Source organism: Monosiga brevicollis, genomic scaffold, assembly GCF_000002865.3.
Source record: "Monosiga brevicollis MX1 MONBRscaffold_4 genomic scaffold, whole genome shotgun sequence".
In the NCBI taxonomy this organism is placed as follows: Eukaryota; class Choanoflagellata; order Craspedida; family Salpingoecidae; genus Monosiga; species Monosiga brevicollis.
In genome coordinates this window covers 68,275-94,111 of record NW_001865041.1, presented here as the reverse complement: position 1 = coordinate 94,111, position 25,837 = coordinate 68,275, and the positions used below count along the sequence as shown (strand labels likewise).

Genomic DNA, 25,837 nt, shown 5'->3' with positions numbered 1-25,837 from the left:
CTGCTGGTGCTGGAGGTACTGCTAGTGCTGCTAGTACTTGATGTGCTTCTGGTGCTGGAGGTACTGCCAGTGCTGCTAGTACTTGATGTGCTGCTGGTACTGCTGGTACTGCTAGTACTTGATGTGCTGCTAGTGCTGGAGGTACTGCTAGTGCTGCTAGTACTTGATGTGCTGCTGGTGCTTGACGAGCTGCTGGTACTGCTGGTACTGCTAGTACTTGATGTGCTGCTGGTGCTTGACGAGCTGCTGGTACTGCTGGTACTGCTAGTACTTGATGTGCTGCTGGTGCTTGACGAGCTGCTGGTACTGCTAGTACTTGATGTGCTGCTGGTGCTTGACGAGCTGCTGGTACTGCTGGTACTGCTAGTACTTGATGTGCTGCTGGTGCTTGACGAGCTGCTGGTACTGCTAGTACTTGATGTGCTGCTGGTGCTTGACGAGCTGCTGGTACTGCTGGTGCTTGATGTGCTGCTGGTAGTGCTGGTGCTTGACGAGCTGCTGGTACTGCTGGTACTGCTAGAGCTAGACGTACTACTAGTGCTTGAAGTGCTCGATGAGCTGCTTGAGCTAGAAGTACTGCTGGTACTTGAGGTGCTGCTGGTGCTACTGGTGCTTGAGGTGCTTTGAGCGACAAACGTAGCATTTAAGTGCTCACCAACTTCACAGCCAGTGGTACAGTACTGAACATAAACGGAACCGATGGACTGAAATTCCGAAGTGCATTGGCATTGACAATACGTATCCCCACCACGTTTATAGTAGTTACAGCCGGCCTCACAGGCACGTCTGGGCGTGGAATCTGGAAAGCGATTGTAGCATGACTGATCGTCTTCAGTATCTGTGCACTTTTCTTCAGCTGTAAGGACCGATTCAAAAAGGGGGCAGGCGTCGGGGTGAGGTTGTTTCAGTCGTGACCGCGATGAAATTCTTGCACGACGGATCAAGCAAAATTTTTTTCCCTCAATCAGACGCCGAGTGAAGCAACGTACCGTAATTGGCTGGATCGGTCGCAACGCATGGTGCTTGAGTCTGTGGTGCCAGCGTTGCAGTGGTTCCCGGAATTGTAGTCGATGCAACGGAGGTTGTGGCTGCTGCTGCTTCCTCTTGAGCATACGCACAACCTTCAAAGCACGGCTGTGTATCGCCGAAGCCAGCAAAGCTGTTGCACTGAGAACAGTCGCTAAAGCCACACCCGTATCGGCAGAGCAGCAAAGATTGGCCCGAATAAAGAGCAGAGCAATAATTTTGGCATCCTGCCGACTGTGCCTGGATAGGGGCAAGCATGGCTAAAAGAAGTAGCCAGCAGGCCAGCGCCTGTTTATCCATCCTGACGGTGTTGTGATAAACTCGCGATCTTTGCTCCTTTGCAAAGCGTGTGCCGCGAGGCAACGATCAACCTGAACCGTTGCGAGCGCACCGCGTCATCGTGTGAAAACCGAAATGAAGGGGCGGAAAATGTGTGAAAAACAGCTGTTTTCACTCGTTAGTTCTCCTCTACGTTTGGTGCTTTTGTCTCCCATTCAAAGGTGACCACGAAAAACGAGAGAAAAAAAAGTTTTTGATCTTTTTTTTTTGGTTTTGGTCGCTGATCAAGCCATCACCCATGCAGTGCTACTCGAGCTTTCGATCAAGTCGATTGACAATCTGTAAATCCTGGTTTGTGGCATCTCGCCCTCGTGTGACCTTTCATGAGTCAATTGCGGTGGCAAGCATAGGAGGCAGGGAGTCAAGTGGAATTCTTGATACATGCACACGAGGTATGCTCCGCGAGGTTCCGTAGGCCAAAAATATTCCCAGCGACTTCATTCTTATAATAATCAAGCCGCCTTGACTATACCTCGATCCGCCGAGGAGCAACGGTCACAGTGAGATATCAAGATGTTGAGTGATAGATGTAACCGTAAATTGATGTGATACAGTGATAGAAGATGCTTATTTCGATGTTCGGGTTTCTATTAGACGTTCACGAGATATTTGGCGTCCAGCGCCCGGGGCCAAGTCATATTGATGTGAGCTGCTGCTTCACGCGTGGTTCGCAGCACAGCGTCCAACATGCTTTGCTCTGCTACGTGAGGAAAATTGTGTCGACTAATGGTTAACAGGGCACTCAAGAAGGCTGCAAAGCTCATCGAGCCACGTTTCAAGCCATGTCGCTTCAGAGTGTCCAAGTATAGAAGATCACAGGCTGTGCCAATCTGTGTGTTCGACGAACGAATATCATGAGGGTGAGGTCTGGTGGAACAACATTATCAGAAACGGGCAATCCTAGCTATTGATGTTTCTGACTGACCATGGGTTTGACCGAGGGGTCAATGCCACAGTGACGTATAAACTTTCGAAAAGCGCTGCTCCCCATCACAACAGCAGTCATTCTGTGACCGGGCAAGACATTACAGAATGGGGCGCGCACGGGTCTTGTTAGCGTCAAATTCGTGCTTCCACGCATTTGAGCCTGACAGATCTAGGTGAACGGGCTACTCACGTATGTGAAGCATACTTCAAGAAGACCTCGAGCAGAGCGTCATTGAGCTGGAGAATGGGCGCAAAGGTCACATTTATGTCCTGTTCTAGTGGCACGTAGTCATAGAAGTTGTGCGTTGGCAAATGGGCTTCTTCGCCCTTGTCTGCACCAATAGATGCACGCTTTTTCTTGGACGTGCTAGACGGTTCACTCGGCCGCTCTCCATCCGGCCCACGTGACTAAGAAGGTGTTCAGAAGCCGTGAGTGCAAGCTTTGGTCTTGGGAAAGGCCTTCCCAACGAGAGGCGATGCATGGTGCCACAAGAGGCGAATATTCAAGGTGCAAATGCACACGTGTGTACAGCCGATTGTACCTGGCGCTGGCGTCGGGCACTGAGGCGTGCCTGTCGCTCCTGGTATTGCCGTTGAGCAGCACTTAGTGGTTTCGGGGGCACGAGGGATCTGCCTTCCTCGGCAAGTCGCTGGTCTTCATCCATGAGGATGCACAGGGCGTCGCCCACTGCATTGAGCTTAATCATCTCATCAACGGGAGAGGGAACAATGCGATGACTCCCATCAGGCATTTTCATATCAAAATCAATGCGCAGGCTTGGGTTGGCGTTGATCTCAATCAAATGCGGGTGCAACGTCTGCGAGGTTATGCCACAAACCAATAAACAAGCTTAATTATAGAACAGGCCGGTTTGCTGTCGAGTCTTCAAAATTTGGCGAACCCTGCTGACTGGTCTTACCTCGTCAATCAGAACATCAAAGCCTAAAAGCTGAAAAGGGCGTACGGCCCTCTCCTTGGACTAGAGGCAAACCATTTGCAATGAAACTTAAAATGTGCAACTTGCACTTTGTTAAGTCACCGACGAGGTCACGAGTTGTTGTGCAAGCAATAGACAAACCTTGGGTACAGCCTTCCGGTATTCAACAAGCATATGCGGGTACATAGCCAGCAACGTCTTGCAGACCAGATCTTCGATGTTAGCCCACATGACAGACGTATTGCTTCCTGTTTATGCATGATACGTGGCTAAAGTGAGTCTTTGTCTCATGAAGCTTTTTTTTTTTTTTTTTTTTTTTTCGAAAGTGGCCAAAGAGGTGGCAGAGACGCATGAGCAGATGTGCAGACAGCAGCTCTTGTTCTGACCTTCGGCGGCAAGTGTTTCCATGACCGAACTCAGCAAGCGCTTGCTGCCGCCTTCGTCATCGTCGTCGTCATGATCGTCAGGATTGTCATTGTTGTGAGACGCTTTGCCAGCTTGCCTCTTTCCATCGCGCGCGCGGTCGCTCGGGACAGCTGACGAGATGTCTGAGTCGTTATCATCGGTCGTGGCGGCTTCTGTATGTACATAGTTGTCTGAGCGCTTGTTGAGGCTAAAATTTGTCAAATGCATGAAGATCTCATCCATGTTTTCTGGCGTGGGTCGTGCATAGGGCGTAGTACACAAGCGTGCCATGCCTTCTCGGTGCAAGTACGCCTACATAGGGCAGCGGGGTCCGTGAGAGAGAGAGAGAGAGAGAGAGAGAGAGAGAGAGAGAGAGAGAGAGAGAGAGAGAGAGAGAGAGAGAGAGAGGCCTAGCAACTTACTCGAAAAGGTTCCAAGCTTTGAATGAAAACGTAGAGGCGCATGTCAAACTTGAAGCCGTCAAGCAGAAGAGGATTAGCCACGTAATCTTGCACAACGTGAGAGCGCCGCATTCGACGCAAACGAGCGTCATGCGGATCGGTAATGAGGAAAATTCCGGCGCCTTGTCGCCCATCGTTGGGCTTCACAATGTAGAAGCGTTGATATGAGGTGGGGTGAGTGGCCTCACGATGTGCGTGGTCTTGTTGGAACTGGGCCAGTTGCTCGGGGAGGTGCCAGGTCTGAGGCATGAAGCGAAATGATTCAGGAAAAAGGCGCTGCTGTGCAAGGATGACATCCGCAAGCGGCGACTTTTGCGATAGCTCATAAAGGCCCGGCATGCGTGAAACCCAGGAGCCCGCACTGGGGTTCGCCCACAGCACATCTTCCCAGTCGCCACAGCACCAAAATATGCATGCAAAATGCCCTCCGCGGAAGGAAAATTCTTTCAGGCGTCCAAGTTCGGCTAAACGGCGAAGGACACCCTTGGATGTACGAGCACCACTGGTGTTGATGCTGTATCGGCGGCGAAAGTCATGCTGGAAAGACTTGAAGCGATCAGCCCCGATCAACAAGCCCGAAGCTGGATGGTAGCGTGCGAGGGCAGCTCGGTTGAAGCGAGCCTTCATGAGGGATGAGTATCTCCCATGCAGAGCGGGTGCGGCGGCTAGCGATGGTTCAGTGGTTTCAATATCGTCCACTGCCGCGACAAGTAAGCATGGCTGGCCATTGGGCTTAGTCGAGTCCTGCGCTGGCGCTGCCAAGGTTTGGCCAGAGTTTGAGGAAGGCTTTTTTGATCGAGAGAGAGCAAGGCCAGCATCAGACGAAGCATCCACGGCCACCTCAGCAGCAGCAAGAACGGCAATGTCTTTCTTGTGCTGGCTGTTCGTAGAGCTGCTGGAATGCAGCAGAATGGCATCATCATTGGACGTCATTTCCGAAGCCACATTCAGTAGACCGTTCATTGAGGCCATTGGTGTGTGCCGCACGGACGTTGAATCAAGCTGAGCCTCCGTGGCCCTCAGTTTAGTATGCACGGTAGGTGGGGTAGAAGCGGTGTGTTGCGGGTTTGCTCGCTCCAACTTAGGAGATGCAGACATGTGCGATTCCTGCGATGAGGTGGCTGACTTCAGTCTGGTGCCGCTGTTGGTCGCCTTGCGTTTAACGCTTCTGGCAGCACGGCTAGGGCTACCCGGTGTTTGGGGCTGAGCAGGCGCGTTGCTCATGTTCTTGGAAGATTTGGTGGCTGGGCGACGGCGCGAGGGTGTTTCACCTCTGGTGGAGGCAGTGGGCGTTGATGGCGCAGAAATGTCCAAAAATGCTGATTCGTTTCGCAGCGAGCTTTGAGTCGAGGTTCTGATGCGCTCGGACCGTAATTGTGCAGCTCGCGTCATGCGCACTCGAGGAGTGCGTGGGCTGCGGTTGGTCACTTGATCACCTGTTGAATGTAATTCTGTTGGTGTCGAAGCGCCTGACGCATCCAGGAGTGTTCGCTTGACATTGCGTTGGACAGTGTTTGGGGTGCCTGCCTCTTTTTGCTTGGCGCGGACGGGTGATATGGCCTAGTGCAAGCAGGCCGCAGCGGTGATGCAACACAATGGGTGAGTGTCACGCGAGCGAGTACAGTGAGCCAAAGAGCGTGGCAAGGCTGCCGGGACACTGCCATGCGTACTTTTTTGCTCTTGCTCGTTGAGCGAGTTTTGACAGGTGCTGATGTGTCTCTTGGGGGTGTGTGGGCGTCATTTGAGCCCGCGGAGTAAAATGGGCTGTCCTTGGAGACGCCTAGATCACGCGCCGATGCTTCTGGTTCAGCTGCTCCAAAACGCACAAGCAGAAGTCAGTGAGTCAACACGCGTAAACTTGCACTTTCTTTTGAAGCATCGCCAAGCGATCGAGGCGTGAAAAGGACTGCATGCATTGCTGACTCGCTTACGAGCAATAGAAACTGGTGATGCGTCTGGATGCCGTGCAACATGAGGGCGCTGTGAATGATGAGGGGGGGCAGGTGTTGGGGCCAGTTTGGCCTCGCTCGCCGGTGCTGTTGGTTGTGTAGAGTCCTTCTCAGCCGATTCAAGTGACTCGGATTTTGGCGGAGAAGCTGGTGCTTCTGGTAGAACCAGCTCAAACTTTGGCAGGGGAGCTGAAGCTTCAGGAAGGGCGAGCCCAGGCTTTGGTGAGGAGGTTGGTGATTCTGGTAGAGCCGGCTCAGGCTTTGACGGAGAAGCTGGTGATTCCGGTCGAACCAGATCAGACTTTGGCAGGGGAGTTGGAGTTTCAGAAAGGGCCAGCGCAGGCTTCGGCGGGGAGGTTGGTGCTTCTGTTAGAGCCGCCTCAGACTTTGGCGGGGAAGCTGACACAGATTCTGGCAAAGCTGATGGAGAATGTGCCGGTAGAGGTGGCGCCGAGTCTGACAACGATGCAAATGGGTCTAGCGAGAGCGCCTCGGATGGGGGGTCCGTCTGCACGCTCGCGTCTACGAGGCGAGCACGTTTCTCTTCGAGCGCTGCGAGAAGGGCTGTTAGGGCTTGTTTCGGGTGATCGGCCAGTGTTGCTGGGAGGACACCAGCAATGCCACTGGCGGTTTCGAGTGCCGATACAACCTCTGCCGTTGTAAGCGCGGGGTGTTCGGTTTGTGTTTCGTCGAGCTCCAGGTCGGTCGGGGCTGCCAGGCTTGAACTACCAGCTGCCACGGTCATGGGACTGTCCGCAACAAGCTGGGCAGCAGCATTTGGAGTATTCAAAACGGGTGTCACATCTGGTGATTGTACGCGCTCAACAGGCGCCTCCGCCGCATCAGCATCGGCGGCGAGCGTGTTAGCTTGATCTTCATCAGCTGGGGGGTGTGGCGGCTCATGCATATCTCCAACTACGCCTATCGCCGGTGCGGAGAAGAGCGGTTGCGCGCAAGAGTGTGGTGGCGTCGACGCTGTAAATAAAGCGTCCTCACCAGGAACAGTCGGCGTGGTTTGAGAGCGGCCCGAAGCTTGGCCGTGACTTGAGGGTGGCACATCCTCAAGTTGCAACCCAAGATGTGGCTTGGTACCTGCTGGTTGGTTTTTGGTTTCGTCTTTCAGTTTGGGTCCATCATCATGTGGCGCATGGGCCCAAGTGTCTGCGGGGGCTGTCAAGGAAAGAGGAGGGTGTTCTGGGGCCGCCTCGGTCGGGGTGTGATGGGTCGCGTGCGTATGTACGGGAGGCGAAGTTTGAGGGGCGCTTGTGAATGATGGTGAAAGCCCCAAAGCTGGTGCCTCAAGTTGCTGCAAACTTTCTACAGCAACCTCATCTGCGGCGGCGGCGTGGGAAGGAGCCACGGGCTTTGTGGGCGTTGCTGTTGGGCTGTCGGAGCTACTGGCGAGGTCCTCATGCCGGTGAGGTTGCTCTTGAACGGTTGGCAAGGGGGCGGACACCGAAAAGGAATGGGTCTTGTCCTCAAGGTAGGCAGGTTCATGCCAAGCCACATCGAGGTCGGAGACAGAAGAACTCGTGCTTGAACGTCGATTGAAATCCAAACTGCCAGCTGAAACTGGCAAAGCAGCCGCCCCATCTCCCTCTGTCTTGTTGAAGGGCAAGGATGCCTGGGGCAAGGATGCCTGGGGCATGGTTGCAGGTGGTTCTGTCTTGTCTAAGTCTCTGTGCTGGGGTTGCCCCAGTGCTGATGCCTAGCAAAACAGCTAGTTTTAAGGTGCCTGAGAGCTCGGCAGAGGGGAAATTGAGCTACGACTGCAGGCTTGCAGAGTGGCGGGCAGGGGTGCAATTCGTGGCCAGCTATTTGCCGAAGACTCACCGCTTAGGATTGCGTCACCATGGTGTGAGGTGTGATACGACGCCTCCTCTGGTATTCCAAAGTCACGTACAGACTGTCTGGCAAGCAATAGCCCGGTCTTGGCAGCCTCGCCACTGAGTCAAGCAACGGTCCAGCACATCGAACGAAATTCAAAAAGTTGTCTGCAAATTTTCAAATGAAAAAACTGATCTTGTGAATTTTCGTCTTACGTTTCTTGTTTTGTGGCATCAAAAAAAAAAGAAAAAAAACAACAACAACAACAAACTGCTTGGGTAACATGTCGTGCTGCAGGTGAGCAGGTGGCACGGCCGTGGGCAGAAGATGTGTTTGTGGAGTGCTGGTGCATCTGCTTTCGAGTTTTCATTGGCATGCGGTGATGTGGAGCGTGGCGCCTGTCACTGCAACAAGATGCTCTTGTCATTAATTGTGTTCTTATTGTCGTCTTGTTCCTCTTGGTACGGTGCTCGCAACACCCGCTATGGGTCGAGTGCTGAGTGCGTTGGGGTAGAGAACACACACTACTTGCCAAAGGAGAAAGCGCACAAGCCTTCAGACCTCGTGAGAAGGGAATTATTCTTGAACGGAGGCCGCCTGCTTGTCCTCAATACGGTTGTCTTCGAGAACCACACGGTTGGTGTTGCCCAAAGGCCCTGCCATGTACCCAATACGTGAATGGTGGTGAGCATGCGCGAGGCCTGGTATCTGGGCTGGTACGCCTGCATACTTGGAGAGCAGCAGCGGAACCGACCTTGGAGATCCGCAAACAGGTAGCGCATGGTGGGCTTGCCACTTGCAGGTTTCTTCATCTCAAGATGCACCACACCTCGAGCACGGTCACCCTTGATTTCATAGCGCATGCGCGTGTAGGTTGTGCCATCCACCACGTACTCTTGCATCCTAGAAGAGCGCACAAAAAAATTAAGGAACGGTATGGGGAGGAAATGCCCGAGTTGCTGCACGGGCCTGCATTTCCATTCATGGGCTGCTGGAAGACAGCGCGCCAGCGGACTAACCTCCAGGGCTTGTTGGGGCCCTTCATCGAGCCAACAAAGGTAACGGCATCACCGAGTGCCAGACGCACCTAATAAGAGCAGAGCACCGGGGCATGGCTGAGTGAGAGGGCCGCGAGTACTCTGACGTGCCAGTACTCAAGCGCAGTCTAACAGCCAACCTCTTCATCATTTGTAATGCGCTTGAGGGAGCGCTCGAAAAACTGTTCGGGGCCATCGCGAAAGACGAGCTCGGAAACGACAGAGTATAGGAGATAGCCTGAGTCAAGCACCCAAAAAACAACGTCAACACCAACAACGTCCCATCAAATGCTTTCAAAGCTCATTGGCGGGATGTTTGAAGCAGGTCAACCGCGACAACATACCACAAAGCGTGAGACCAGCGCCAATGACAAGGGCCGAGCCGCTGTCCTTGCCACCCTCAACCACTAAACATGGTGAGAAGCGATGAGTCGTCAACGAGCAGCTTTGGTGTTGGTAGATACGAACACCTGGTCGGCGGGAAAAAGGCACACAGAGCACGGGCGCGCACTGTGATATCTAACCTTTCTCAGCAGGTGTGAGCTGGGCCCAAGTCTTGGTGCCCTCGACCAAAGAACCCTCTGATTGTGCCGTGCGTTTCGCACCCTGTTGCACAATGATCACGCAGATGAGTGATGATGAGGAGAGGGAGGAAGGGGGCCCAAGGCCTCACAGCAAAACAAGGCGGAAATACAGCAAGAGAAGGTGCATATTGTCGTGCAGTCGAGGATGCTGGAGGCAGTGGCGTGCGTGCGTGCAAACGCATACAGTCAAGGTCCAACACACCTGCACTGAGGTACTCTCGGATCGTGCAGCTTGGCCGAGACGAGTTGCGCGGGGCGTGAACCATCCGCGTGCGCTGAGCGCAGGGCTTTGCAAGGCGACGCGCGCACGGCGCAAGAGCATTTGCGAGGCCGACATGGTTCTGGCAGCTAGAAAAGAAAAAGAAAAAATTGCAGGGTGCTCAAGGTCAGCAACTCAGTCAAAGAGTACGCTCTACCCCCTTCCCTTTCCAAAAACAAGGACGCCGGCGCCAGGGACAAGACAGCTGCCACAAGAGCCACTGCCGCATGCCCTGCTGGCCCAGCTGCTACAGTCATCCAATGTTATCTCGTACCTCAAAGAGAGAGAGAGAGAGAGAGAGAGAGAGAGAGATGAAATACGAGAAATGGATTTCACAGCAGAGAAACAAAGAACAGAGCATAACACGAGTTTGTGGCTTCAGTCGTTCTGCTTTGACTCTTGGTAGCACATGATAAGAGAGAGAATAGAGAGAGAGAGGAAAGGCATAAACAGCAAAGGGAGACACAGAGAGGCGGGATTGTCAGACGAAGACGTGCTACCAAATGTACCAAACAGTTGGTAGTGCTGTCTGCGCCGACTGAACCTTTTTCTTTTTTTCGGGGGGAAACGGCGGCATCGTGATCTAAAACTGGGTCGGCTCATTCCTGCCTGACCTTTTACATTTGATCGCTGGCAGACCACCCGCAAGTGTGCAAGTGGAGGATCTGTCTGGTCGCATTCCCGTTCTGTTGTGTCGAGTGCAGCCACCTGCCTTTTTTGGCGTTTCGAGCGCGTCGACGACAGCGCTCGCCACAATCAGCCAGCAACACAGCAAGGCCGAGTGTTGGTGTGCACTCTCCTCGTGCTTGCTGGTGTCTCTGCCTTCAACGCGAGCCAGGGCTGGGTCAGCATTCCTGTCATCGTTTCTGCGACCTTCTGTTTTTCACAAGACCCATCATGATGGATGTCCCACCCTCACCCACCATTTATATCAAGAATCTCAACGACAGGATCCAGAAAGAAGGTTGGCGCAACTTGCTTCCGAAACTCCTCTTTCCCCAGAGTGACGGTGGCCCCCTTGTGCGCAGCACCGCATTCTTCCAAGGCGGAGCCATGTTCAAACCTGCCCGTCCAACCAGCAGCTGATCCTGTCTTTTCGCCTCTTTCCCTGCTCTGACAAACGTGGCAATAGAGTTGCGCCGCACGCTCTACGGCCTCTTCTCCCAGTTTGGTGGCATTCTCGATGTCGTGGCTCTCAAGACCAACAAGATGCGCGGCCAAGCCTTCATCGTCTTCAAGGTTTGAACAAGGCATTGCCTCCATGGACTCAACCTAAGAGGCAACTTACTCAAGTACCCTTCGCATTGCTCCTTCTGCCATGCTAGGATGTGGGCTGTGCAAGCAACGCTCTTCGTTCCATGCAAAAGTTTCCCCTGTTTGATAAGCCCATGGTGAGTGTGTGCACAGCCTGGCGCTTACCGTGCTCTCACGTCGATGGATGACGAGCTGCTACATTTGGTGCCACTTATTGCAACTATGACCCGCCTTTGCAGTCAATCCAGTACGCCAAGGCAAAGTCATACGCCACCATGAAGGAGGACGGTACCTTGCAAAAGCACCTGGCACAACAGCGCAAGGCCAAGCAGTCGAGCGCAGACACCAACGGCGAGCCGCGTATGTTTTTGCACGTGCCTTCACGTCGCCACACTGCCATGTTCAGCCCGCCCCCAGAGTCTCAATGGGCTTGCCTCATTTCTGTTTCTCACCTCCGTTTGCTTTCTTTTCCTTTCTTGCATATCTTTCCACTTGAAAACCTGTTGCCGCGCACCCGCTCTGTATATCATTCGATGCTTCTGCAACCACAGCCGCCAAGATGATCAAGATGACGCCTGTTGCAACTGCATCCGAGGGTACGAACCAACATGCCCTTTTCAATACAGCTCATTCTCTTTTCAGTATGAGTGGCCATCCATCGGCAGCGTCTCACAAAAGGCGCTGGTCTCATGCCTTTCGGGCCATATCTCAGGAACCAACAACACGATTGTGTACTGTTCCAACTTGCCGCAAGAAACGACCAAAGAAATGCTCTTGGCTCTCTTTGGCGAGCTCAAGGGTCTGGTCGAGGTGCGATCGTTATTGGTTGCCTTGCATGCCTGTCCTGATGGTGTGCTACGCCGCTTACGACCAAAACCCCATCTTTTCATTCGCTAGGTGCGCTTGGTTGAGGGCCGACCAGACATTGCCTTTGTCGAGTTTTCCACAGAGCAAGAGGCCGGCATTGCCATTAGTGCGTTGGATGGCTTCCAGGTCGATGCTGAGCACAAGATGTCCGTAGCTTTTGCCAAAAAGTAAACGCAAAAAAAAAAAGAAACCGAATAAAGCCCAGAGCTTCCACCTCACTCAACACGAATTCAACTGAGTTTTTTTTTCAACAGGCGTATGGGTGACACGGCGGCTTACCAAGCTTGACAAGGACACGTTTGATCCAGCTCAAAAAAGAGGAGAGCGATGAGAGAAGAACATGCATGAGAAAAGTGTTCAGAAGAAGGGAGAGATTAAATTGTTGAAACGAAAAGCAATTCGTCGGCGTGATGAACATTTTGTTGCTCGTCTTCAAAATTGTCAATAAAAATCAAGCTCTGGGCCACCGTCAGTAGGTGCTGGGTGACTAGGTCGGGCTAAGGGGGCGGAGGCTTCCCTGTGGCTGGGTCCGCTCCGAAACACCATTGTCGCTCGGCGCCACGCCACTCACTGCCAGCATGGAGCGGCGGAATCGGTTTGGGTTCCGGCGCAGCGACCCTCGACTGCCCATGTACCGAGATGATGCGGATGGCAAAAACAAGGTCCGTGATTGCGTCTGGGCTGCAGGGATTCAGTCCGTTGAGCAACGCCATTTCTCCGACTTGCTCGATAGCGTCCACTCAATCCGGCGTGGTGTGCTGTGTGACAGCGCAAAACGCTTCTCGGCAGACCAGTGCGCCTCGCACTACTTGCGGTTGTTGTCATCGCGGTTGTCTTTTTAAGCCTCCAGCTCTTCTCGTACGATACAGTGGTGGACGGCGAGGCAACCCAGCAAGCCGTTGCGCCACAAGACAATAACAACCACCCAGGTAGACTGCGTCATTTTGGGTCCATCCTCTTTTGCTGCAGCCACACGATCATTCTCACCTCAAGCCTGGCCTGCCGTTGGGTTTCCTTTGCAGATGATGACGTAACTCGACACGAGGCGACTGGGAAAGGCGGGGCGGAAGTGGAGCCAGCAGCAGAACCAGAACCAGAAGAAGCAGCAGAACCAGAAGCAGAAGAGCCAGAAGCAGCAGAACCAGAAGCAGAAGAGCCAGCAGCAGAGCCAGCAGCAGTAGCAGCAGTAGAAGAGCCAGCAGCAGAGCCTGCAGCAGAACCAGCAGCAGCAGAACCAGCAGCAGAACCAGCAGCAGAACCAGCAGCAGAACCAGCAGCAGAACCAGCAGCAGAACCAGCAGCAGGAACAGCAGCAGAACCAGCAGCAGAACCAGCGGCAGAACCAGCGGCAGAACCAGCAGCAGAACCAGCAGCAGAACTCCCGGTAGCAGGAGTCGAACAAGAGGCATTTGAGACGGCACCGGGTATGGGTACACTAGAAGCAGACCCACCTGCGCAAGTGCACATCCCTGGTGGTGGCATGGCTGCTAGCAGGGTGGAGCCAGCACCAGACAGCGTGCAACAGCAAGAGCTGTTCGAGCCAGTGATAGAGGCTGCCACCCACCCGAGTGACTTGCCCGTGGGCGAATCACGCAGAGAACCGGTTCAAGAACAGGAAATGGCGCACCAGGAACAACAGCCATCGGTGAATGAAGAACTCGTACGGGACATCACGGCGCTCGGTCCTGGGCAAGAAGCAGGACTGGAAGCAAACGGCGCGAATAGCAATGTGCAACAAGAGCAGCCCGAACCGGCAGCACCCGCACCGGCAGCACCCGCACCGGCAGCACCCGCACCGGAACAGGTTCTAGAAGCGCGACACCCCGAGGAGCTTGAGGTGCAGGAAGAGGTAAAAAAAGTGCCAGCACGACCCGAGGCACCCGAGCTGGAGGCTGAGCAGCCAGTGCCACCAGTGGACGACGAGTTGCCAGCCGCTGTGGCAAATATTCAGGAGGCCGAGGCACCAGTTGACTCCGAACAGACTGAGCTCACTGCTGAGGAGCGTCTCCGTGTGACGCGAGGTCAGCAGACAATTTTCCTCACTTTACTGGTCATCAATCATGCTTACTGCCTGTCGTCTTCATTGACATGACTCGCGAGCCATCGGAGGCCATGTCTGATGCCTGGTTGTTTTCTGTTGCAACATTAGGTCTGACACCAGAGCAAGCGCCTTTGTACCTGGGTGGTCAACTCCGATGCCCCATGAATGGGGTTGATACCGTCGTGGACTTAGCTCGTATCAACGACGCGTTTTGCGATTGCGATAACAGCATCGGTTCGTTTGACCCACGTTGGGATTGGTTTTTGGATTGTTGGGGCAGAGCGCTCGTCGTTTCATCCCTGCAGTTGCTCATGTTGCGTGTTTGGGGTGTTGCGTCTGTCTGGGTGTTTAGATGAGCCGGGCACGGCGGCATGTGCAGCGCGGGAAGGTGCCACAGGCTTTTGGTGTGGCAAGGACAATAAGCGAATCTTAGCGTCTCGGGTCAACGACGGGGTTGCCGATTGCTGTGATTGCAGCGATGAGTGGGAAGCAGAGACGCCGTGCGTTGCTTCAAATCCTTGCCCAAGCCGCTAAAGGACTTGTGAATGTTGACCTCCAACCTAGGCCATTTCAGTGCCGCTCTTCCAAACGGCAATGTGCTCGATGATGATGCTTGACACGTAAGGCAAACACCAAGTCACGCCCAGATGGAAAACGAGACCACGGAAACACTTTTTGAATGATGTCGGCTAAAAGTTGATTAAGTTTTGATGAACAAAAATACATCATCCGACTGATCAGCGCTTTTGATGTCGCAGAACCCCGCCCTGGGATTCGAAAACAAAACACAACAACACGAAAAGCCAAGACTGGAATGCGCACAAAAAAAACGGGACAGAGAATTTCAAGAGGTGAATATCAAGCCTAGTAAAAGGGCAGTGTACGATTGCAACATGCCCGGTGCTGCGTTGGAGCACAGAACGCGATCCACTTGTCTGCGAGCCCCTTTGTCAACAAATCGATTTGCTGGTGAGCTACGCAGCGTGAACTCAAAGCACACGGCTTTGACGATCTATGAGATGGTACAGCATGATCGTTTCTTGTTGCTGCCAGTCCCGGACGGAACCAAGGGGGTGGTGTCAGATGAAGCGTCGACCATATTGAGTTTGCTGGAGCGGACGCTTGAGGGGGTGGTGGCGTAGCCCAGCGGCTCGCGACGATTCGCGCTGGTTGCAGGTTTGACGCCCTATCCACCAAGGCGCCAGCGAGTGATGAGCGTAGGCTCGTGAAACAAGGAAAAGCAGACCGCCCTTGCAGCTCTTGCACGAGAATCGGGGTTCAGTAGCGACGGGCACTGGACCTGAGGGATGGCAGGCAGTTGCCTTCGTCGGCGCTCTGCCGATGCGGGGGCGGTGTTTGGGCTGCTGTGTTCGCTACCACCGTGTCGAGTGCTCTTTCGCTTGCGCACAGGTTTGGGCGGTGGTGTCCCATCTGTCAAAGGACGGTAGGCGTCCGAGGTGAGGGCGAGGCTCATTGTGAGGTGCTGCGCGAGCCACACAAGGATGCGGGCGGCGGCAAGCACTGACCCATGGTGCTTGTCAATGTAGCTCTTGGCGGGCGACGCTCTGTGAATAGTGGGTTAAGGACGGGGCGCCGTTGACTGGGATCGAGTGTCAATGATGATATGGCACGCCAATGGGACCAGATTTTGACCACGGGATGCAGGCGCTGCCGCCGACGGGTGTCAGGCCTGCTGGGTCATGTGATGCCGAAGCCGCAAAAGGCTTGCTTGGCGCGTTCTTGTCGATGATAAACCAAATTTTGACCAGGATCAGGGGTCAATCCTACATGCAGAGGTAAAACAGGTGCATAGTATCGCTCGCCTGCCCCTCTTTGATCCCGGTGTCAAGCTTCGGTCGGCGGACCCGTGCACGAGATCTAGACAGGACGCGGCGTCGTTCTGCGCGCTCTGCTGCGCTCTGCTGCGCTCTGGAGTCGAAAGAAAAGGCAAGGCCGATAAATTAAAAATACGGGGAGAAAAAGTTTATGAAAGGGAACAGTGTCTGACAACTCGAAGACTGTCCGATGGTAGCAAAATTTATCTGACAAGCAGTTGCCGAATGCGACACTGCGTTGATCGGCCTGGCGAGGAAGCGTAACGTTGGTCACATTATACCACAAAGGCGACTGATAGGTTGGGGGTGGCTGGCTGAACAAGAAATGTCAGAATATAAAGTTCGTGAAGAATAATTATGGGAAGATGAAGAACGTAATGGGGGTCAATGGTATATTGATGCACGACTATATCGGGTTGTTTACCAACGTTTCGATCCGTGGCGCCACTTGCCACACACTGTTTATGCACTTACACACGCGTTTTGACTGCTAAAAATCACACACACACACACACACACAGAGCGTTTTGATCAAATTTCATCAAGAGAACAAAAGAACGAATTTGCCTGACTGATGGTCGATGTGCTGCTGGCTGGCTGGCTGGGCACGCATTTGCTTCTGCGGGAGGCAAGGGGGAGGTAACTCGGATCCGGCCTTGACAAAGCGCAAGTGCGACGTCCCGTTGAAGCTATCATTTTTTTTTCTCTCTTTTCGTCTGTCTCTTCGATGACATCAAATTGTTGACTGATCGGTGGGCGGAGGCACCCCAAGTTTGTGAAGGTGCCACGAGGAGCTCGGTCGGCAGCTCAGCAGGTGAGGCGATCCATACCTAGAAGAGCGGTGGCGGCCTGAGACGCTTGAAGGCCATTGGCATCAATGTCCATGCGGGTGTGATGACCTCTCTTGCCCCAATCATCGGCTCTCGATGGCACTGATCACCACGTTGCTGCATTTGGGTTAGCGGGTAGGCTTGACACACACCTCCACAGAGCCGGCCTTTGGCTTCACGCAGGCGCGAGGGACCCTCGCCCGCTATCATTGCCATGGCGTCCAGCTACTCTCGTTCCAAAGGTGTGTTTTCTTATCAAGCATGCCTAGTCAGCTCAACACTTGAACTGTGCCCTCTTGGTTGGGAGCGGCGTGAAGCAGCAGCTTCCCCTCAACCCGCCCATTGCCTTGTCCTGCGATAGGGCCTGGTAGCTCGGCCGGCGATTTTCGCGACATGCTGCTTGCCCAAGATGAGAATAAGGATCATTGTTTGCCGCAACTCCTTCGGCGTGCTGGCTCCTATGAGCATCTCGACACCTTTGATGCCTTTAAAGAGGGCGAAGCTCGGCTTCGTCAGCTGGGTATTGCCAAGGCGCTCACCATCAATGCGGATGCTACACACTTTGGTGTATTTGAATGGCCCACGGGATCGAGTTACATTGGCGAGATCAAGGAAAGTGAGGCACATGGCCTTGGCATGCGCCTTGGCGCCGATGGTTGGATCTACAGTGGTGCTTGGATTCGTGGCAGCAAAGTATGTCACCACGCCGGCCTCCTCTTGAGCCTGAACCATGGCTTTGGACGGGAAGCGAGGATCGTCTCAAAACTCACCTTCCGTCATGTGTGATGTAGCATGATGTTGGTGTCTTTGTTTGGCTTGATGGCCAGCGCTACTTTGGTTCCTGGGTGGGGGGTCAGCCCTCTGGTGCTGGTGTTTTGCTGCAAGACGCTGGTACGAATTTGCATACCTCATCAATGAAGGGGCGCCCCTATCACCTCTTGTGACAACGGACAGCTTGATGGTGGTGGTCGAGATTACACGCAAAAAGTTTGCTCAAACAAAGTATCTTTGGTATCTTTGTCCTTGACCTTTGTCTTTTGTGTAGACAAGCGCATCTACGCTGGCGAATGGCGTGCCGGCCTACGCAGTGGGCACGGGTGCCAAGTATGGCTCAAAACTGGTGTGTCTAGTGCTGCCCTCTCCCCTTGTTCATTGTACTCGGCCTGCAAACTGCGAGCGTCTGGCAGTTTGAGATCAAAGGCCCCGCCACCGAACTAACTGGAAAAGCCCGCCCGTTCTCTTCGCGCATGATGTGACCACCAGGTCGGGTGTACAAGGGTGTGTGGAACGATGGCCAGCCTGAAGGCTTTGGCGTGGAGACGTATCGCGATGGTATGTCCCACATCTTGATTGCAAAGCACGCCATTGCGTGATTAGGGTCCAGGGACCATTCTAATCGTGGTCGCTGCTCTCGGCTGCAGGTGGTTATTATCGAGGCCTGTGGAAGGGAGGCCGCCGACACGGTTTTGGTGAGCGCTACTGGCCGCCTGTGTACAACGAAAAGGGCGAGATTGTGCGTCACCCTGAGGTGTACACGGGCTCGTGGAAAAATGATCGCAAAAGCGGCTTTGGACGCATGGTACGTGGACAATGACCGTGGCCTGCGCGTCAACACGATTGCGAGAGCTGATCTCCAAAATGACCCCACGTGCTTCCTCATCCCTTTTCGCCTCTCTTTCCTATACTGTCGTAGGAGTTTGCAAATGGAGCCGTGTATGAGGGGCAATGGGTGGGAAACCGACGCAATGGCTTGGGTCGACTCAGTCGTGGCACGCTGGCGCGCTGCGGCAAGTGGTCCAATGATGAGTTGAGTGTGCCTCTCAAGGCCACTGCAGGCAAGGTGGGTGCTGCGCTATCTCAGCGTTTCATCACCGCAGAACATCGAGCTGTCGCTGTTCTCAAACACGGCCAGGTGTAAGGCAAGCCGGGACGTGTAGTTTTTTCTTATTTCTTGCTCATACTTTTTTTTTTTCTTTTTTTTTTTTTCCCTTTCTTCAAGATTTTGGACGTTCTACATCAGACCAGCAAGGACGTGGACACGGCCACCCGTCGCGCCACCATCAGTCTGCAACAGGCCTTGTCTGCTGAGGCGGCGGCCGAAGACGCGCGGCAGCGTCACTTTGAGGCAGCTGAAAACGCACAGCGCGCGTTGACGCTGGCCAGCGTGTGCCTTCGGATTGAGCACTTGTGCGGTCCCGAGTCCAAATTGACTGAGGAGCAAGTACAAATACTACAAGCTCGGTTTCCTCCAGCGGGCCGTTTCCAGCCCCTCGTACTGAGCCGGTATGCGCTTTGATGTTGTTTCATGGCCACGGCGACGCATGTCGGCGACAGCGGGTTCTTGTGATGGTTTGGCCACGTACGATATTCAGGCTCATGCGTGTTACATTGTGGCTGAGTGCTTTCCAGGTGGTTTGACTTTTTGGCTCAACACGAGCGCGAGAAACACGATCATGCGCTGGGGTTGGGTACCGTCAAAATATTGGCGCCCGTTGAACAGGCCCCGACTCCAAGCTCCACGGTGCACAGCAAGATAATCATCTCCAGTGTCTCCGAGCCATGGTGGCAGCGACACGAGGGCTGGTTCATCGCCTGTGTTGCGCTCTTGGCGTCATCCCTGATTGTCTTTGCCTGAAGCTTGCGCTTGGACGCGTCTGCTTCAATTGTCTGTTCCGCCCATCCAAAGGCGAAGCAATACTCATGCTCAGAGAGTTTCCACCCTGTGAAAGGACTGTCGGTCAAGGGTATTTTTCTTTTGCACATCCCATCGTCCAAGGCGATGTGTGGATTGTGCGTGGCTGTGCTGCATCTCCCTTCTGTCTGCTCTCCTTTGAGTCTACTTTTTGGTGTTCGATTCTTACCTTGACTTCGTTTAGCAAAAGATATTTGTTTTTTTTAGTCGATGCCGTAATCAAATTTTTAATTTTTGACTCGAGTCTGTGCATGTCACTGTGGAGCTGCTGTGCCACAATTGTCAGACAAACACATTTGGCTACCAACTGTCATTTGCAACACGGTTTGACAACGTGTTATATCATTCCAAGGGAATCAAGCTTAAGCGGAGCGTTCTGGTCTGGTGCCTCATACGAAGGCCGTGCGCGGAATGGCACCAAGTCCGCCTCGATGGGCAGTGGGAACGGGGACGAGCTTCTGGCTCTTTGGTGGTCTGGCCAAGGAGCGCAGCGATGAGTCAAGTGAGAAGGGGATACAAAAGGAGGGGTGGGGAAGAAGAGGAGAAAGGTCAGGTCTGTCAGTGTGTGTTCTGTTCATCTCTGTCTCTGTATAGTGTCTCTGTATCCGTCTCTGTCTCTTGTCTCTGTCTCTCTCAATTCTCTCTCACTTTCACACACCAAATCGCCGTTTTTTTTTTTCTTTTTTTTCTTGTTTTTGGATGTTGTGTCGTGTTTTTTTTTATTGACCGAGGGGTTGAATATTTGGGGGAGGAGAGGTGATTCAAGAAGCGGGGGAGAGCAGGTTGTGGGCGTTGGCCTGCTCGCTCGAACAGGACTGCTGGTGTGGGTTCTGGATTTGAGTCAGGTGTTGGTGTGCAACGGGGATTGACCAGGTTGTCTAGCCATTGTTACCTCCCGCTGGCTCGGCCCCGCACCGACTCGCCGCCGCTACAGCTGTAAATCGTCGCTCGCAACCGGGTCTGATGGATTCGATGGATGCGTCGGATGAGCTCGGGCACCCCGTTGCCAGCGAGGCTCGGGATCGTGCCCGGCAACGGCTGGCCCAAGGCAACAAATGGATCGTCTGGGACGACCGCCAAGAAACCTTAACACACGATGCCAGCGGACGTCTAGCCTTTCCTCGTGCGTTGTGCAGCCTCGATTCGGAACCCCCCCCCACCTTGTTGCTTCACCGGCGTTCGGCTCTTCTTTTTAGATCCCTGATTGGGTGTCAAGCGTATCCACCCGCTCACCATAGAGTGTACTTGAGCCTCATCTCGGTCTTGCATGCCTGCTAGGTGTGGAGGAAGCTGTCACGGCAGCTCGAAGTGAGGAGGGCTGCCTTGGCGTCTATGTTGCTCATCTTGCCAATAAGGAGGACTGGAAAATGCGCCTCTTTGATCAAACACAGCCCTTGCCGTGTGGCAAGCTCTCGTGCGCCGGATGCATGCGTGCCAATAGTACGTGCGCCCAAGCAAACTCACCACACCAATGATGCCGAGCGCCCAATTTGTGAATGCACCTTTCTTCCTCGAGGCTCGGGTGAGCTCGAGATGGGATTGACTCGTGATGCATGCTTCTCACTTTCTCTCTTTTGTCTTTTATTCTCGATGCGCTCGGACAATGTGCTGACAGATCTCAAAAACTGCCCAACCCCTGGCTGCAAGAGTCGCATTCGCAAGGCACAGCGCAAGGCCTGTTCCATGTGCGGCAAATTGCCGTCCAATTCCGGTCCCGCTGTCATTGATAGCCCCGAGGCATATGCCAAGGCCATTACTGATGTCAAGAAACATCTTGAAAAGGTATCAATCCTGAACCTTGTCTGGCGCATAACAACCTGCCTCGCCACCAACAGCTTGGTGACCCTGCAACAGTCCTCAGTCACTTGTGCCGCTCTTTGCCATCGCACCCTCGTCGCCTTGGTGCTCAGATTAAAACTTTGATGGACAATTTGAACGCGACACGTCAGGGATCCCTGTTTGCTTTTCACCTTCTGATCAACCCTTGGTCCGGCGATCGACTCACAGCCGTGGATCAGCGAAAAAGAGAAAATGGCGTTGTCATGTCCGGCTGGTACGGTGACTGCACCTCACTTCCTGCCGAGGCTCTACATCGGCGCGACGGCCGCATCAACATTCACCCAAAGGACAAGGAGCGTATCAATCACTTTGTACACCGTGACAACATCTTCACCTGGGCCATGCTCGTGGCGGGCGCCCACCTGCGCGAGGCCAATGCCACTGAAATTCAGCTCAAGTCACAAGCCAGCCGCACGACCACAAACAGCTGCCCCAACTGCCCTGCCATCCCAGACACTGAACACATGATGTTGCCCTCGGAACACCACCACATGGGCCACTACGTCAACCAGCACGGCATGGTTCTACCAGCTCTCCCGCACCCGGCTATGATGAGCCACCATGCCGACTCCCACCCGGATGCCGACCAAGCATACAAAACAGCGGCAGATGCTGCTCTCCCACCCGTTGGCCAGCCTGCCGCCAACGCTGTCGCAACCCCGCCCGTCTCGTCCCAAGCTGGGCTTGCAGACCAGGCCGCAGCCCAACACGCTGGCTTAGCGCAGCAAGATGGCGTTGAGCATGCTGCGATGGCGATGGCCGGACTGGCCCAGCGGCACCCAGATGGCAGCCATGCATTGCTCATGCCTGGCATGGCGCAACCCATGTTGGACGGCATGGATACTGGCCATTACCAAAGCATCGCCAACTCCATGACCTCCTCAAACCCTCCAATGTATCCTTATCCACCCATGTACTCGCACATGGAAGTGGCACATCAGCTGCCCCCGGAACAATTGCCTGACATGCAGGAGCGCGAGCGCGAAGCTCGTGAGCAGTATTCATATTCAGCCCGCCTGTACCCCTCAATCGACGTCATGCAGAACATGCGTGCCGCCATGATGCCTCGCTCAAGCGTTCCCCGGGTCCCTGAAAATGGGGCTGCCGTTCTCAGTGGCCCTGAGGGTCATCCAGCCGTCATGGGCTTACAACAAGCCTCGGAGCTTGGTGCCGAACAATCAAGCCTCAAAGCCGACTCGGGCCTACCCCAGCCCACGCTGCAGCAGGAGCACGAAGCTTCCCCTGGGTCGTCACAAGCAGTGTACAGCGGCCAACCCTCCGTTTTGGATGCGACTGACATGGGGCAGCCACCTGCTAAGGCACCGCGGCGAGGCAATTAGGCCTTCTCCTGATGTCGAGCATGTCTATCCTTCAACGATCCCCTTCGCCCCAGGCGGTCACTGTATGTTTCTTTGGTTGTGCCGTACAATTGCTTCTACCGTCCAAACCGATTATTATTTTCCCGTGTGTTGCTGTACACCCTGGGCTTGCTCTCCAGCGTTGGTTTCGAGTGACAAACTATGGCTTTCGTGTGTTCAGCTTGTCCCACCGCGCAAAGCGCGAGGCTTTTCTCCCGTCATGCCTGCTGTGTCCCAGATACTCTTGCTTTTCTTTTTCTTGTTTGTGTGGTCCATGTGACAGGTGTATGCTATCTTTCTTTATTCACGACTGTTTATGACAAAGCATGCCGCTTGCAGATACCCCTTTGCGCCTGGTCATCACCTCTTGACTGTGTCCGATGGCACGGCTGACAGGCCCCGACCTTTGTGTGGCATTTCGACGGTCTTTCTCTTTGATTTTTTTTTCCCTGTGTGATGCCATGCATGATCTGATGCATTCTGCCGTCAAGAGCGTATGTAATTGATGCCATTTGGTCAAAAGTCATTTGGAAGCATAGAGCGGTTTAGGCGCTCACAAGCACGTGACGGGGCTGGGCGGTGATGATTGCCCCCAATAGTCAGTGACTGTGACGCTGTAACACCCCTGTGCCAATGTTCCGTTCTGCACATGCAGGTATGCTGTGAAGCGAGTCGCCACAGGGTTGACGCGAATCGCGTCACTTCTGGACGTTGCGCTGTACATCACCTCGTACGTCAGAAGACAGCGATCTGGGGCGTCATTCCAAAGAATGTATACCTCGGGTGGTGATCGCGTGGTTGTAACGTGAAGTCGCGGGGCCGCTAGAGCAGCTGGGGCTGCCCGCTGCTCACACACGTGCAACAGCACAAGCCCCGGGGCTGGTATATTGAACCGCCATTCTGGCTCACTCACGGGTTGGGGAAATCCTGCCACAAGAGGAATTTCTGCTGCCTGACGCATGGCCTCGCGCTCAGCTACAGAGGGAAATGTCGGCGCGCCCTGTGCTTGCCACGCTGCGAATGCACTGCCATGTGCATCATCCAGCGCAAAAGCCACAGCAACAGCGCCGTCTGAGAAGCTGGGCCAATGGCTTGCATTGAGCAGAACCGTGAAGTCGATGGTATCATTGGCTGCGTCATTGGAGGCATACAGAAGCACGGCCACTTCTCGTGAGGCAGCGTCCCCACGCACGGTGGCGATAGTGCCAATGATATCCGTGTCCGGAGACGCCGTGCCGGTGGTGGCCAAGGTAACCCGATCACCGAGTAGGGACAGGAGCGCCATCACGTTGAGACTGAGCTTGCGAAAGCTGGCAATGGACTGGGTGGCATTGTAATCAAAGCGTGAAACGAGCGTGCGTTGCGTAAAGGCATGCGGTCCGTTGTCTGGATAATTTAGAAAACCATTGTCATTGGATAGAAGGTCGTAGCGAAATCCTGTTGGCATGCCCCGGTGAAAAGAGTTGGCTCAGCTCGGTTCAGGTTATTCTTTACGTTGGGCGGGTGAAATTAAAGTGGGTCATGCCACGGGACTCCAGGTACAGACCGGGCAGCGAAGAATTGTAGATGAGATCGACCATGTGTTGCTTTATGGTCTTGACAATCATTGCGGGGTAGCGAGCATCTGCCCGCCAAGGCTCAATGCTAAAGCAACAACACATGTCAGTCAGAGCGGGCATTGCCAAAGTGCTGCCTAAAGCATACAACTTTGTTGCATTGCCCGATCATAAGGTGGGTATGCGAGTGTGCCTGAGGCTTTGAGGCTTCACATACCGACTCCAGGTTACAAGCGGATCAGCTTCATCGTTGCCAAAGGCCGTATCAGCGTACGCGGTATGCCGTGTCTGCTGATAGAGCCAAGTGGCTAAAGGCTTCTCCTGCTCGATGATGCCCAAGCTGTTGCTGTTGCCTATGTGCAGATGACGTGTCAAAATGTGAAGACACGCGGAGAACCGACCAAGCGATGGGGCTTCGGTGATGAGGCGATGAAGCACAAGGAGACCTTTTTGATGAAAGTTGAAGTAAGTAATGTTCCCACAGCCAGCTGCGCCGGTGACATAGTGAGTGCCTGTGAGGCAGTGCTCAACGATGGCAACAAAGAAGCTCTTGTCGCCATCCGAAGCTGGACCCCCAAAGATCAGCTATCAAGAATTCACCTCCATGAGATGACATAGCCGGTTGCAACTACGAGGCCGACTATGATGATGATGATGATGATGGCGGTATCCCAATGACCTTTCCGGCAAAGGGCCACCTTTTTAGAAGACCTGGATCGACAGACCTGGCCATCAACTTGATGCAAGGCGTGCTCAATTACATCCCAATAGTTGATAAAAGCAGCTAGGTTGCATTGGATGTTGGCTTGGAGCTCTTCTTTGCACTCTCCTTCTGGTTCTGCGGGCAGCGGCGATGAACATTTCAGAAAAGAGAGAAAAAGTCATTGCAGATGAGGTGGGGCATCTATACCGACAAGAAAATGCCCGACTGGTCATGCTAGCCGGCGGCGAGGGGCGACTGACCATTCCATGACTCAAAGCGCCACTGTCTCACTATCGCAGCATGATGGGCATTGTTGCGGCCACAGCGTGAATCAAAATACGCAATCAAATAGGTGAAGCACCTTGCTTCCTCAGGGGGGTGCACCTACCCTCTTGAAGACCGTAGCGCCCAATGTACCGCTTGGCCAAGGCAGTGACGACCTGGCCAAAGGCATCAAGCTGAGTAGCATCACGGAAATCTGAGAACAAGGTGCCACCAGGATTGCCTGGGGAAAAAGATAGCGCAGAAAATGGCTTCAAAATGAGGTCACGCTGCTAGGTGGCATGGCTTGTGCGGGTGATGCCACTCTCTGGTGCGTGGGAGATGGACAAACCCATGATTTCAAAGCCAGGGTAGAGGCCGTTGCTTTTGAGAATATCAAGACCGGCATCCAGATCCGTCCAATTGAGCGCAACACCAGCCAAAAATCCCTGAGCAATGATGGCATGAGCAGGTTTGCTCCGGTGCGCCCGATCCAGTCACCAATCGAAGCATGTCTTGGGTTGGTGTCAACATCAAGGGCCTACCGCCGACTCGTTAAAGCAGGTCCATGTTGCGCTATCACAGTCGACTTCGTAGGCATTGGCCACGTGGATGAGATCCAAGAGGAAATGAATGCGAACATACTTGATACCGTCATGTGGCACCGAGCCTGCAGGTCAGGTGCGTGGGTTGAGTGGAAGGGCGACCCCAGTATCAGCTCTAGGTAATGCAGCCAGCCTAGCGGAGAGCGGGGCTTGAACGGGTTGAAGGAAGAAGACACACCAATCAGAATGTGATTCTGCCGCTGATCTTCGGTGAGGAAATACTGGGCAAACTCTTCATGTGGAT

At 54.0% G+C, this 25,837-nt stretch overlaps 7 protein-coding genes across 7 annotated transcripts; 4 read left to right on the top strand and 3 right to left on the bottom strand.

Annotated features, from left to right (window-relative positions):
• Window positions 1-3,056: 3,056 nt before the first annotated feature.
• MONBRDRAFT_1873 (uncharacterized protein) lies at window positions 3,057-4,444 on the bottom strand (the record flags this gene model as incomplete). The annotated part of the gene is made up of 6 exons (XM_001743511.1): window positions 3,057-3,110; window positions 3,213-3,266; window positions 3,372-3,478; window positions 3,617-3,734; window positions 3,819-3,947; window positions 4,058-4,444. Coding segments are annotated over 6 exons (849 nt in total), but the record flags the coding sequence as incomplete, so codon positions are not given.
• A 4,004-nt stretch (window positions 4,445-8,448) lies between these two features.
• MONBRDRAFT_23273 (uncharacterized protein) lies at window positions 8,449-10,113 on the bottom strand (the record flags this gene model as incomplete). Its single annotated transcript, XM_001743510.1, has 7 exons — window positions 8,449-8,528; window positions 8,627-8,775; window positions 8,892-8,959; window positions 9,050-9,147; window positions 9,254-9,316; window positions 9,434-9,515; window positions 10,027-10,113. 7 exons carry the CDS (start codon window positions 10,111-10,113, stop codon window positions 8,449-8,451), a joined length of 627 nt encoding a protein of 208 aa, XP_001743562.1.
• Window positions 10,114-10,652: 539 nt separating this feature from the next.
• On the top strand, window positions 10,653-12,044 carry MONBRDRAFT_6131 (uncharacterized protein; the record flags this gene model as incomplete). The annotated part of the gene is made up of 7 exons (XM_001743768.1): window positions 10,653-10,716; window positions 10,885-10,991; window positions 11,078-11,143; window positions 11,246-11,366; window positions 11,558-11,602; window positions 11,719-11,816; window positions 11,904-12,044. 7 exons carry the CDS (start codon window positions 10,653-10,655, stop codon window positions 12,042-12,044), a joined length of 642 nt encoding a protein of 213 aa, XP_001743820.1.
• Window positions 12,045-12,451: 407 nt separating this feature from the next.
• Window positions 12,452-13,965, top strand: MONBRDRAFT_23271 (uncharacterized protein; the record flags this gene model as incomplete). Its single annotated transcript, XM_001743767.1, has 5 exons — window positions 12,452-12,535; window positions 12,743-12,802; window positions 12,932-13,050; window positions 13,081-13,257; window positions 13,368-13,965. The coding sequence occupies 5 exons, from the start codon at window positions 12,452-12,454 to the stop codon at window positions 13,963-13,965; spliced, it is 1,038 nt and encodes a 345-aa protein (XP_001743819.1).
• A 2,358-nt stretch (window positions 13,966-16,323) lies between these two features.
• On the top strand, window positions 16,324-19,449 carry MONBRDRAFT_31392 (uncharacterized protein; the record flags this gene model as incomplete). The annotated part of the gene is made up of 10 exons (XM_001743766.1): window positions 16,324-16,388; window positions 16,763-16,821; window positions 16,941-17,272; window positions 17,371-17,470; window positions 17,625-17,699; window positions 17,843-17,911; window positions 18,001-18,158; window positions 18,273-18,419; window positions 18,579-18,862; window positions 18,989-19,449. The coding sequence occupies 10 exons, from the start codon at window positions 16,324-16,326 to the stop codon at window positions 19,212-19,214; spliced, it is 1,515 nt and encodes a 504-aa protein (XP_001743818.1). The 3' UTR covers window positions 19,215-19,449.
• A 785-nt stretch (window positions 19,450-20,234) lies between these two features.
• Window positions 20,235-22,203, top strand: MONBRDRAFT_31391 (uncharacterized protein; the record flags this gene model as incomplete). The annotated part of the gene is made up of 5 exons (XM_001743765.1): window positions 20,235-20,394; window positions 20,550-20,711; window positions 20,887-21,053; window positions 21,182-22,100; window positions 22,154-22,203. 5 exons carry the CDS (start codon window positions 20,235-20,237, stop codon window positions 22,201-22,203), a joined length of 1,458 nt encoding a protein of 485 aa, XP_001743817.1.
• An 818-nt stretch (window positions 22,204-23,021) lies between these two features.
• On the bottom strand, window positions 23,022-25,837 carry MONBRDRAFT_23268 (uncharacterized protein; the record flags this gene model as incomplete). Its single annotated transcript, XM_001743509.1, has 8 exons — window positions 23,022-23,905; window positions 24,015-24,112; window positions 24,242-24,377; window positions 24,426-24,609; window positions 24,750-24,862; window positions 25,116-25,185; window positions 25,534-25,658; window positions 25,772-25,837. Coding segments are annotated over 8 exons (1,674 nt in total), but the record flags the coding sequence as incomplete, so codon positions are not given.